This window comes from Erigeron canadensis, chromosome 2 (genome assembly GCF_010389155.1).
Source record: "Erigeron canadensis isolate Cc75 chromosome 2, C_canadensis_v1, whole genome shotgun sequence".
Taxonomy (NCBI): domain Eukaryota; kingdom Viridiplantae; phylum Streptophyta; class Magnoliopsida; order Asterales; family Asteraceae; genus Erigeron; species Erigeron canadensis.
Window position 1 is genome coordinate 5,156,397 of NC_057762.1, and position 14,166 is coordinate 5,170,562.

At 29.5% G+C, this 14,166-nt stretch overlaps 1 protein-coding gene across 1 annotated transcript; it reads right to left on the reverse strand.

The window, feature by feature from the left end:
* Positions 1-3,095: 3,095 nt before the first annotated feature.
* On the reverse strand, positions 3,096-10,074 carry LOC122586930 (galactose mutarotase-like). Its single transcript, XM_043758959.1, has 5 exons — positions 9,692-10,074; positions 9,049-9,098; positions 4,167-4,290; positions 3,918-4,025; positions 3,096-3,837 (listed from the first exon to the last, which is right to left on the reverse strand). Exons 1-5 carry the CDS (start codon positions 9,900-9,902, stop codon positions 3,215-3,217), a joined length of 1,116 nt encoding a protein of 371 aa, XP_043614894.1. The 5' UTR covers positions 9,903-10,074; the 3' UTR covers positions 3,096-3,214.
* Positions 10,075-14,166: the final 4,092 nt, after the last annotated feature.

A 14,166-nucleotide genomic window follows, 5' to 3' on the forward strand; every position in this document is an offset into this window, starting at 1 on the left:
ATATTTAACTAAAAAGATGAATAATTAGGTAACATAAGTAACAATTAGTGAACGATCATCAATTGCTGTCAATGTGCATAATCATAGATAACTGGTTATATATGATCCATTTAACCTTTGTCATTCATAAAGATAATAGTTATTTTTTCAAAGGACAATTATTTCAAAATGCTTAAATTGTTTCAAAGTTCTTTACTTTGTGCAATTTATATCTCGTTTAATACTTTACAATCGCTTATTAATATCTAGTTTAGAGGTGGTAGCATTAGCTTATAGTTTTTGAAGCACCAAAAAAGCCTTTAGAATAGCTCAAGATTAAAAATTTATATGAATAACTCATTTAATTGGAAGTTCTCCAGAATAAAGCCTCTTAAAATAAAGAAAATAAAAAAAACATTTTTCCACCAATATAGTAATCATGGAAGAAAAGAGATAAAAAAAAGATGATCATTCACTAATTGTTACTCATATTACCTAATTATTTATCTTTTTAGTTATTTCTAAATTGACCTGAAAAAAAAAAGACATGGATTATTTTGAGAAAAAAGTACACATGTGGGGCCTAACAAAAAACACTTGGCATTATTACATTGATTATTGATAATTCTTACTAAAATGAGTAGGTGGTAAAAAAAAGAATTGACTATTATGGTAAAATTTTTTGTAAGTATACATATTTGGATATAGACACTCATATTTGACTATTGTAGTAATTTTTCTTTCTATCAAAATCAAACTACATAGTTTGTGACTTTGTGCACTAAAAGTGAAACATTGCATTATGCTATACAATTAAGAACGTAAAATGTTTAAAGAACGATACATAAAGAAGAAAACTTTGCTTTCGACTAAGTGTATGAACATTTACTATGAATAACTACTATGAACAAAGTAATCTATACTATCTTATAATAATTATTACTTTCTTTCTCATAAAAGTGTTAGATGCAAAATTACCAATTTACCCTTGATTAATTAATTTACATTATCAATCCCTTATCTTTTAAAATATCTCAATTATATCTTTACATCAATTACTTACACCCACCACCAACAATAGTTCGTCACCACCACAACCGCCGTCACCACCACCAGTCTTCGTCATGACCAAACCGCCGTCGTATCGCGCGGGTAGAATGCTAGTTATATATATACTAAAATGCTATATGCTTTTACAAGGGTTCTAAGCATACCACTATCTATTGCATGCATAGATAAAATCATAAGATTTTGTCTTTATCTATGAGAAATAATTATTTACATGAGGTAAAAAGAAATAACTAACAGTCTTAACGGTCGTTAAGTGTTGTTTGGCTAGCTAACGGTAGTTACAAAAAGATATGTAACGGAGTTTGTTTTCAAGTTTATTTTTTGTTAACTTTTGCCATTAAAGTTTTGTTTTATTTACTTTTTGCCACATAACTTTTAGTTTTTAACCTTTTTTCGTCAAAAGTTTATTTCTTTCTTATTGTTACCACATAACTTTTGTTTTTTAAACTTTCGTTACGAAATCTTTTTTTTTTTTACATTTCCTCTTTTTTATTTTTGTGACATAACTTTAACCAGCTTTGTTTTTAAGCTTAAGTTTTTTAACTTTTGTACTTTTTTTTTTTTCACATAGCTTTGTTTTTTTTTCCAGTTTATTTTTACCACATAACTTTTTGTTTTTAAATTTTGTTACCAAAATTTCAATTTTTTTTTTACTTTTTATTATTTTCTTAACTTTTGCCACAAAATTTTTGTTTTTCCACTTAATGTTTTTTAACTTTTGTCATGAGAGTTTAGTTTTTCTTCCGCGATTAACTGAACCGAACCAAATTTTGATATATATATATATATTATATATCTACATATAATCATATATATGTATATTTTACACATATATGTATTACATTAATACATCCTTTACATATATCTATTTAGCTAATTTTTTATTTGTTGCCTAAAATATTAACAATTTTACTAACTTTCTTTCACAATCTATTTTTAGATATTCTAAGTAATTTTCTTATATATATATATATACTATTTTAAGAAAAGTTGTTAACTTTGTTTAAAATATTTATCAAAAATATTAGTAATAACATATTGAAGACATTTTAATTAGTGGTAAATCATGATACTCTTAAAATATAAACTTGCATTGCATAAATATAACATTAGAAAAAAATAATTCAAAATTGGATGTGATGTATATTTATTTATAAAACAAAATATTAATGTAGTTAAATAACTATTATACTAAAAAATAATAATTAATACAATGTAAATCGACTATATAATTGAAAGCTTAACCTTTGTATTAGCATAGCTTTAATAAATGATTAACTGAAATTAACCGACTATTTCGGGTAACTGATTTGCGGGTAACCGAGATTAACGGTTCAAAATTTCTAACTAACCGAACCGAACTGAAATCCAAAAAACGGTTTGAAATTTCTAGCTAAACGAACCCAACCGTTTACAGCCCTAATGCTATCAATTCCCAAGCCTTTGGATTAGTGGTGGGCAAAAATCTGGTTTGACCTAAACCGGTTTGGGTCCAGTAACCAAAACCGGCTTGAACCTGCCATTAGGTCGGGTCAAACGTAGACAGATTTTTTACCTAGGTTTTTTTAGTTTTTTGCTTCGAACCAAATCTGACCTGATTTGAACCCACTTTCTATCCCGTCTGGAAACATGAAAACGAAAAACCCAAACCGGTTAACCGTCGGGTTTTCATAACCCAAGCAGGCATTGATCGACTTGAGTTTGATCGGGTTTGGTTTTGAGTTTGGTTTTCACCCACGTCTATACTTTGAGTTTGTAGTGTTGTGTCATCACGAGTTCACGACATCACTCATTGTGTCTCCTCGACGGCTTTAATTTGCGTCGTATGGACTTTATTCCAACTTTATATCGTTTGACCAGACATGAATTTTACATCGTTTGACCAAAACTTTAACATCGTGTGACTAGTTAAAACTTTAACATCATACGACTATTTTCAAACTTTAAATCGTAATATCGTATGAGTGTATTACTAGTTTCAAACTTTAAATATACCCATGAATAATTACCTATATATTAAAGTAAAACGCCTTACGCTCTAGAAATCATGAATGAATCATACTTCCATTATGAACAATCACGTTAACAAACAACATATTTATTGACAAACAAAAGCTCATACACGAAACAAATATATTATTCGATCCTAAATCTTTCGAACTACTTAATGTTTTATTGAAAACGAGAACAACATACGATGTTTGTAAATTTGGCCCGGATTAACAATTTGCGAAGGGAAATTAGGATGGTTAACCGAATCAGGAAACCCTTGTGTCTCCAAACACAATCCAGCGTGCGCTTCATAAACGCACCCATCTTTTCCCTTCACATTCTCTATATAATTCCCGGTGTAAAACTGTACACCGGGAGCATCTGTAGTCAATTTCATTGATCTACCGGACTTTTCATCCCATACAATGGCCGCGACCTTCATTTTCTTACCCTTTTCACCATCTAACACATAATTTATGTCGTAGCCATGAGGAAGTCCGTTGATCTTGCTTTTTATGACATACGGTTTCAGAAGATCATATGGGGTGCCCTTAACCGAAACGATTTTCCCAGTGGGAATGAGTTGGTCGTTTGTTGGTGTGATTTTGGATCCAAATATTTGAATCTTTTCGGACAAGATATCGCCACTTTTATGGCCTCCAAGGTTCCAATAAGTGTGTTGGGCTAGATTCACGGGCGTGGCCTTGTTTTGGGCTTTTGCTTCCATTTTTACACCTAGTTTATACTTACCAACTAGTGAATAGGTCACCATTACTTTGAGATCTCCGGGAAATCCTGATTTTATGAAATTAAGTCAATTTAGGATCAAATCAACTAACCAAAATTCTATATCAAACCCTAAACAAAAGCCCAACCTTCTTCGCCATCAAAACTATGGTATGTGAACGTAATACGAGGAGATTCGCCGTCTTTTGTATACTCTGTGACCTTCCAAACTACATCACTAAATCCGCGATGCCCTCCTGAAAATTTAAGTTAAACTGAGTAAATTGCTTCTTAGTTAAATCAGTAAATCACCATTCGGAAAGTCTTGTTTCAAGATAACTATTATTATATGAAAATTCGACAATTGTAAAGCAAATGTGAAAAGTGATCTCGCATACCATGAAGCATGTTGGTTTTCTCGTTAGCATCTAACTTATAAAGGGTTCCATTTAACGTAAATTGAGCTCCGCCTATCCGGTTAGCAACCCGTCCAACGATGCCTCCAAAGTATGTGGTATCATTCTACCAACAATAAGAACAAATATTTTGTTAATTTTGAGTTCAAACACTAGATAGCTTTTAAATGTTTGTAAGAAGTTTTTTACAAATAGTTTGAGATTTCATGGGATGAGATACATACACATTACACTCGAAAGGGTGCAGTCGAAGAACATATTTTTACCAATTATTTTAGTATAATATAGTATAAATTTTATTTTAATATAAGGGATTTTCTATACTGTGCCCACTAGGCACAAATTACAGGCATTTAATACCTTCCGTTTTCTACTTACAGATATCATTACAATTAATGAGACAATATTAATACCAAATCGATACCCTTATGTGCGGACGTGCGGTCAAGTAGTAACTCAATTTTTACATACAAAATAAAACAATATAATCATTTCAAAGATTTACTTGTCTAATGAGACAGAGGTCATGTGTTTTATCCTCATCTATTGCAAGGTCGGATGTCCTTTTCTATTTTTAGATAGAACTTGGAAGCAGTCTCTCTATACCATCGTGGTAGGGGTAAGACTGTCTACATTTTAACCTCCCCCATACACCATCGAGTTATTGGGACTCAAACCCCATAAAAAACAGCATTAGGCGTTACTTACTTTACTTACTTTTTTTACTTGAATAATACTCCGTAAATATCTTGACAATAAAATATGCATGATCATTAATTCTCGATATGTAAGTGAAAATTTTATTTATAATTTAAATAACAAATGGATAAAAACTGATTTTCAATTCAAAATAAAGAATCATGCACTAGTTACACTTAAAATTAAAAAGAAAAAAATTGGATTAAAATTATGTTTTAATATCACATGTAGATATAGATGTTATATCAATACTATTTCATTTGTTTGTTTCAACTTTATACTGATAAAATTCTTGCATTCACATCTTTTAGATATCCAATGTCTTTATACTTTTAAGTGATCGACCAACTTAACGTCAGGTTTTCCTTGTCGATGACAAAAAAAAATCGAGTACATTTTGTAAAATTTTGTTAAAAAGCTTAAGCTTATTTTATGAGCCTATTTTCGTATACGCGAGTGGGGCCTCGAAATTATTTTACATTTTTAAAAACGACACTGTAAATAAACATGTTGATAAATGAGAAAATAAGTGGAAATTTAGAGGGAAAATTGTATTAAATTCTTTAAAAAATTCATACGTACTGTAATATTGAATTACTTAAATTTGAAAATATATATTTGCTCGTTAAGATTGATATCATATTCGATTGTCTAGGATAAATTTTATTTTAGTAGTAATCTTTAGAATCATAATATTATTTTATATTGTACGTAGGAATTGAGTAAAAGTTTCCCATCACATATACAAAGGGTATGGTTGGGATTGAATAACATAACTATATTATTAGATGTGATGATTAATAGAAAAACGAGAGTATTAAATGCCTATGATATATGCCTGGTGGGCACAAATATGGTATAAATATTATGTAAATATTATTTTTTAAACCTCTTATATTTATCCATTAGCATTAACAATTATAATTTTTTTTTTGGGTCCACATTTAAGATTTGAAAGACCCAACCACTTGGGCAATAGCCCTAAAGCTAGGCCTATAGCTATAGATCGAAAGATCACGGGTTTAAACTTAATCTAAGACTGTTCTCTCGGGGTATTTCCAATGTTAAAGACGCACTTAGGCGTTTGGAGCTACCACATCATATCCTTATACATCTTTATACATCTTTCAAATCATATAATTTTATCTCCAACCATACAAACATTTTTACATATCCTTACAAATCTTTTATCTTCAAATAAAAACAAAAATATATTAGGTAAGGACAAATAAGAGCATGCCCTTAGGTAAGGTCATCATTCAAAAAAACCCTAGTTTTGAATAAGCTTCAACGGTAAAGAATATCTAATGACACCTAAAGACGCCTAAGGAAACCCCATTAAAGATAGTCTCAGTTACTTGTGGGTATCATGTGGAGACATTTCACATGCATTATATCTTTACAGGATATGAATGATATGTACCAAATAGTACGTATAATTAAAATGTTCTTGCTAATCTATATTTTTTTAAGATTTGAAAGATCAATACATGCGTGTCATAGTATAGTATGATGATGTTTGTTTTAGTTTAGGTGATTTAATAAGTAATTATTGCAGGGGTATTTAAAAGAAGATATCTTAAACATAATCTATCTCCAATGGTAAGATGAGTTTAGGCATTTTTAAGCTGACTTCATATACTTATAAGGTTTTTAAATTTTTAGATTTTACCTCTAATTGTACAAACTTCCTTACATATTTTAGTTTCACATATAAATTAAACAAAAATAAATAAATACTATGAATATCCTAAGGATATTTAAAAAGTTGTCACTCAACTATAAATAAATATCTTATGGACAATAAACAAAGACGAAGATATTTTAATATTCTGACAAGAAAAGATAAGAAGAGTGTGCATCTCCATTGAAGACAACCTTATAATATGGTACGAGTACATTACATAAATATCCATAAAAGGTTTTTGTTCTTACTTTATAAGCACGTTTTTTCGTGTCATTTATATTCTTAAGTTTTGACTTCACCTATTTTGTTTAATATCTTACAAAAATATAAGCTTTAAGCTCAGCTTCAAACTTTAGAGATAAGTTTCGGCTTTTGGTTTAGTTACTAGCTAGTTACCAAGCTTTCAGCTAGTGTTCGTTGTTACTTGTTACATATCTTAAAGTCAATGGTTTTTGTGACAGCATATATATATATATTTTCATATTTCTGTTTGTCAGTATTATTGTAATGAAAATATATTTGCCGAACACATGGATGATAATAATTAGGAGGAATATTTTACAGCTAAGTTGCATTAGTCCAAGACAAGTTGGACTTTTCAAGTCAAACTTGAAGACTTATGTAAATGTTGATGGATATTAAAGCCTTAAAGGATCGATTGGATCGACGACCACTTGTTTCTTGGCTTCATATACCTTGGTCATGAAAATACAGCTTCATCACAAATTAATTAGTACTTATTGAGTTATTGAAATATATGGAACTATAATTAAAAAAAAGAAAAAAAAATCAATTTTAATTATCAATGAATGTGAATGTGCTTGCTGCCTTGCTTCAATACATGTTATGGGTCATGATTGTTAGTTTGTAAGTGCAATGATGCGGTTTATAGTTTTAGGGAAATGATATTCGTACCATCATTTTTGATGAATGTATCATAATGTACAAATTATATAGCTGACTGTACAAGCCAGTAATGCACAGTTATGATACATCCATCAAAATAAATGATACGAATATCACTTTCCATAGTTTTATATGTGTGGTAGTTAGAAAATCCTCATAGAAGATTTGGACAACTATCAAACCATATTAATATATATATTAAAAACAAAGGTACGGAAATGTGTATAAAGAATAGTAACGAGCCATTTTATTTTTTTGGGTCCGTTTTCATTTTCTTAATGGGCCACTTCATTTTCTTTTGGACCCATCTTATATTCTTAATTACTATTTATGTTTTGATCTTTTAAATTGCTTCTAATGTGTTTACAAAAGATCACTTATTTTAATTGCATATTATTATTTTTAAGTTTGTAACATTTTTAAGATTATTTCATATTATTACAAGTGAGCTATTACATAATATATATATACACATAACAGTATGGTGTATGTTTGGAATATATACACATAACCATCTCCGAAAAATTTGTTTGCAACACTTATTAGTTTCAATGTTATTTCGGTTGATGTTTTATTATTATGAATTTTTTTTGTTTCACTTTCTATTTTCAATGATTTAGGAAATTAGCTTTAGTTATGTATTAATTTGATTTTTTATTTTAAATATTCTACTTTCATAATTATTATCTTTTAGAATCTATATAATATATTAGTCTGTTTTTAAAAATTATACTGTCAATTTTTTCTAATTTATAATTACTTACTCATTAAAAAATAAATATCAACTCAGGTTTTGAGCTATATAATATTTCTAAAAGCATGTAATAATTTTTACATAGTACAGAACACAATAAATATAATGTCTCCCGAGGTAACGCCCGGATAACATATCTCGTTAGGATAAATAATTTCAATACTTTTGGACAAAGTTTATAAGGGTAATGATACATCATTAGAATAATTAGTGAACTTAAAAACCTTAAAACATAACTAAGTGTTATCTATTTTTTTTTTTAAGATTATAACAAATGTCTATGACTTATTGTTAGGGAATTTTTAAGAAGATTGATTTAAAAGGATTTATCATTTGTTTTTTTGTAAAGTAATATGGATAATATTATTTTATTTTTTTCAAACATTATAGTGGATTTAATCCAAAGGCATGTGATCTCATTTATATGTACGGTAGAAACTCATGATCATCATTTAATGTCCTTCGCATGCTAAAGTGACTAGTAAATATTCAAAGTTGATCGTATGTTTTGTCTTTTAGAGAATGCTAATTAGTAAAATTGACAACATACGTCGACAATCAAAACAAGAATGTATGAGTAATTAGTAAGGTTAAGAACATGTCGACAAATTTGGTGTATTGATGATACATACACGATTAATTGATTAAAATTTAGGGAAAGAAATTGTATAAAGTTAATGCTTTTCATTTTCTATAATTTTACCATTTTTTATGTCACACGTCGATATCAGATTTTTAGGCTTATTTGTAAAGTTATCCAATTAATTTATTTATGATTAAAATTTTTAGACTTTAGCATAAGAAGATAAAAGTTTCACCTTGTATGCATCGACAGACTCGTATCCGAGAACCACATCTCCAAACTTTCCTGAAAAAAAAAAACATTAATTATAGATATGTGGTAAAATGTTAATTTTCAAAGTTTCACATGCAATTTATTTTGGGAAGTTAAAAAATATGCCCAAATATATAGAAAGATTGGAATAGGAAAACTTACAGAAAGGTGGATTTAGTATGTGTGTCATTTATATTTAATTTTATACATTAAAAAAACAACTAAATAAATCCACATAAATGTCGTACATATTTACAAAATACTCGTATCTATCATGGGTTTTAAATCACGGGTCTTCACATGTAAGAGCTCAATGATAAGAATAATAATAATAAAAAATAAAAAAATTCCAACAAATTAATGAAAGTCTTAAAAATAGAAAGATTCACCACTCATGAAAAGCAAAAAAAAAAAAAAAAACTAACAGTTGGAGAAAGTGTACATGTTCAGTGTCACAATTATAACCAAAAAATTTGGAAAATTCAAGAAAACTTTAGAGAAGGAAAAACCAAGAAAAAAACACACACACAGAAAAAGATGAGATAATTAGTGTGTGTTTGCACACAGATTAAAAATAAAATAAAACAATATTAAGTAAATAGATAAGATAAGGCAAGTGTGTGTACCATTCTTATCAGGAAGAAAAACAGAGATAATAGTGGCACCCCAATTAGTGAGTTTGATAGAGAAATGGCCATTGTTGAGCTCATAAATCCCTATATCTTCATGTTTAGAGGCACTTACACCTCCCCATAAAAACACAAAAGTACTTATGATGATAATGGTGATGAAATAGTACAAAACTTGTGGTGTTTTGTACATCTTTAATATGGGCATGTAATAAGTTAGATTGGAGAAAATGAAATAGTTTGTGTTTCAAGAAATGTTTTTTTTTTTTTTTTTTGCGGGGGTGTGGGTGGAAATATATATAGAAAGAGTGGACAAACTAGACCAAGATCTGGAGTGGGAGTTTGGGACAGTCAGACAGACTCACGAGTCATGGGCTCATGGCAACTCTTTCAAAATTAACTATGTACCTTAATTTATAAGAATTAAATTAACTGTAGTTTGACTGTCCATGTTTTTATATGATTGAATTTGGATAGTATACGTTGAATTTGGATAGTATACGGAGTCATATGGTTGTGGAGCATACATTTTAAAAAATTTACACTCGTAGTATTTATTATTATTATTTTTGAGAGATAAAACTCGGTATCCAGAATAGATCGATAACTATCTTATACACCTACAAACATAAACACTATTGGATACAACTAGGGCCGTAAATAAACTGAACAACTTATGAATAATAGTTTGTTTATGTTCATGAACATTTGCTCGTGTATTTTTGTTTACATATATTAATACCTAATCAACTATACTATAAAAAATAGTTTAAATATAAATATTTTTTTTATATCATATATAATATATGTCTATATATCATTAATACCTAGTTATCTATATTTAAAGAAAAATTTAAATATGAATACTTTCTTTTTTTAAATATTTCGTTCGTATTCGTTCATTGGTGTTCGTTTCTTTGTGTTCATGAACATTCATTCATGATTCATAAACACAAATGAACGAGCATGAACAAGTTATCATGTTTGTTTACCCATTTGTAAACACAACCTTAATTATGTTTGTTTATCTGTTCGTTAAATGTTCGTTAACTTAAAAGAACAAACATGAACAAGGTCTCGTTCATGTTTGTTTGGTTTGTTTACGGCCGTAAATACTACAGGCCCAACATTAGCTTCATTCAGAGAAAAATCTCATAAAAACCAAGTTAAAAACTATATCTTCGCGAGAGAAATTTGGATGTCTCACCACTCCAATATTGAATCATTGACTGATGATTTATCCTTTTAAAAGTCATTTTATAATAATATAACACGTGGAAATGTATTATAACTCTCTTTCTCCATTTTTTTTCAAAATCAAGTATCACAATCTTGTTGTAAAGAGGGCTATTAAGAAAATAACATTAAGGAACGTTATTGTGCTAATATGCTTTTTAATTAAATTCCTCAATTCCTCTATGGTATTTCTTTTTCCAATTTGATGTATATTTGTTTTTCCAGAAGAAAAAAAAGTCCTTTTTGGTTGTATTTGAAATCTTGATACACAGTTTAATATTCAAATGATGATTATTCAACAAGTCTTCAGGTTACTTGAACTGGTTTTTTGTGTCTGTATAAGCTAGTTATTCTTTATTTAGAACAAGTTTGAATATTAACCCGATTGCAATCCATGCAAAATATAGTGTTAATTTTTATCTCCAGTAAGAATTTCTATCAATATTTATTGCTACAAAATGATGATATATTGTTGTGGCTACTTCTTGTTGTTGATAATTATAGTACAATACTGAATACTAACATACAAATGTGATGCTCTAGATTGCTTTAGATCAGTATTGCAAGTTCAATTCGATTAAAAATAACGGTAAAGCTTGCAACCGGGTTAAATATTCAAACTTGTTCTAAATAAAGAATAACTAGCTTATACAGACATAAAAAACCAGTTCAAGTAACCTATGTAGCATCAAAATGGATACGGAAAATGGGCACGAGAACGATATGGGAACGGGGAACGACAAAACTAAAAAATTTAGGATATGGATACGGCAAAGATACGACAATGTAAAATTTTAAAAATATAAAAATATATTGATTTTATATAAAAAGAGATTTGAAACTTGAGACTTGTGAGATTATGTATAATTATATATGTATAATTTTATAATATATGTTTGATGGTGACCGGTGATCACGGATTAAATTTTTACCAATCAATTTTGGAATAGAAAAAGCTTGATGGTTATTTCAATTGTATAATGTAGTTGGTTTGTGTTTGGGAGTATGCGTAGTCGCAAGATGGCAATCGTTTTTGGAATAATTAAAACTTATTGAAACCTCAATATTAATTAGATACGGCATGGAAGTTTCACAGAAACGTTTCGGTATATATGGAAACTTCAAAGAGACGTTTCGTACGTGTTTCGTACGAGTTTCGGTTCCCATGGAATTCCCGAAACGGGTACGCCGACCTGTTTGAAGTTTCGGTGCATCATAGCAAGTAACTTGAAGACTTGTTGAATAATCATTTGAATATTAAACTGTGTATCAAAATTTCAAATACAGCCAAAAAGGACTTTTTTTTTTCTTCTGGAAAACAAATATACATCAAATTGGAAAAAGAAATACCATAGAGGAATTGAGGAATTTAATTAAAAAGCATATTAGCACAATAACGTTCAAATAGATAGACAATGCATATGATATACCCGTTACGTGTAAATGCGATGCAGCGCATACTCCAGCGCCCCCAACGTACCCCACGAGGGACCACTCACCCCACTTGTTAATTTTTTCTTAAATTGGCATGAAGTATTAACTACCGTACTTCCCTTTCTTTTGCAATTCAAATATGAAAAAAGAAAAAAGGATAGGAAAAAACTATTTTCTTTTAATTTTCATTACAAAAAGTCTTTGTGTTGGAAACTCTCCATCGGATGACCACGGAAAGACATGAAAATCCATCTATAAAGAGGATCATTCATCAGGCATTAATTAAGGTATACGTTTTAAGTACTAAAATGTACCTATCTAACCGCTTTTTTTCCATCAAAAACCCAATCAAAGTCTACCCAAAAACCAAATATTATGAAGCATATATGGGTTTGTAAATATAAACAGGGGTTTGCTAAGGAGCATAAATTATTTGTACATTTACCATGAAAATCAGGGGATGAACTTTTAATATGGAAGGTACAAGTTATTTTATGCACGTTAAATACAACCCTTAAGGCTGTATTTAGCATTTCCCATATAAATAATATAAGTTAATAACAAATAAATGTCTTGTACCAAAGCCGAAGTTTCTAATAATCAAAGTGATTAGATAAGACCGTCTTTCTTTTCGTGGATTAATGTATGCAACTATATAAAAAATTACAAACACACACACATCACATAAAAAGCCAAAAATAAAATAAAAGGAAGCGCTTAACTACATTATCACAATCAAAATCACACGCCCAAGATGCTCAAACCAAATAGAAAAACACATCCAACAATCTGTAAAATGACTACAAAACAAACCTATGGCTGCCTCCATTACTGTACATTCCAACAACATTGACTAACAACACTCATAAAAACTAGAATAAATCAACAAAATACCGCCTAAAACCAACATCAGTTATACGTTAACTAAATACCACAACACCAAGTTTCAACAACAAGAAGGATACATCCGTACCAAAAACTGTGGGAGATACTCTTAATTACTGCACTATCTCCTCCACCCTCCCGAGACCACCTTTTCTGAAGAAATATCAGCAAGCAACATAATCAGTAGAGGCTGCAATTTCACCTAGTTATTGGTCAATTGAGGTTATATCTATCTTAAACGGGTCAGATCTGTCAAATGGATTGAACAGGTCAAAAGTCGTCCAAAGTGTATTTAATTGCATAAAACCAGCAAAATTCTTATAATTATAACAATTTGGTTATCGTATGACAATGCTTTTGTAAAACGATTAAACTTTTTTCGCTCAATCCAACCTGGCCAGTTTCAACCCATACATAAATATAGAATTATGTACATAGTTTTGTATATATTTAGTTTGGACGCATTTTGATCAAGTTGTAACTATAGGGGCTAGTTGTATAAATATTCCTAACGAAATAGTTTAGGCGGTTTCTTAGGTATTTAAACTTGAAAATTAGTTTTAATCAATTAATGAAAAATCATAATAATTTCTCCAAATCATCTAAATTTTCTCTCGATTTGCTTCCGCTTTAATCTGTTCATATGGTATCAGAGCACAAAAATTGCTCATATTGATCCATCCTGGTGGTGTTTTCCGGCCACCGGCATATCTTTTTCACCATTTTTTCCGATCATTGATTCTAAAATTGATCGTTGAAGATCAATTTTCTTGATTTGATCGCTTTTATTGGTGATTTTCATCGATTTATTTTACTTTCCCCTAAATTCCTACTTCAATTTGTGATTGAAGTCAGTTAATTGAAAGTTTTAAGATCTAGGTCATTTTCTTGAAAATATCGAAATTTCTGTTAAAAGA

What these genes read in the sequence shown, in the direction of transcription:
- LOC122586930 (XM_043758959.1), bottom strand. Translation starts at nt 9,902, where the DNA reads ATGCCCATATTAAAGATGTACAAAACACCACAAGTTTTGTACTATTTC. An exon ending in AGTCTGTCGATGCATACAAG is followed by an intron (nt 4,291 to 9,048) that starts GTGAAACTTTTA and finishes TATTGTTGGTAG; the next exon opens with AATGATACCACATACTTTGG. An exon ending in GAAAACCAACATGCTTCATG is followed by an intron (nt 4,026 to 4,166) that starts GTATGCGAGATC and finishes TTAAATTTTCAG; the next exon opens with GAGGGCATCGCGGATTTAGT.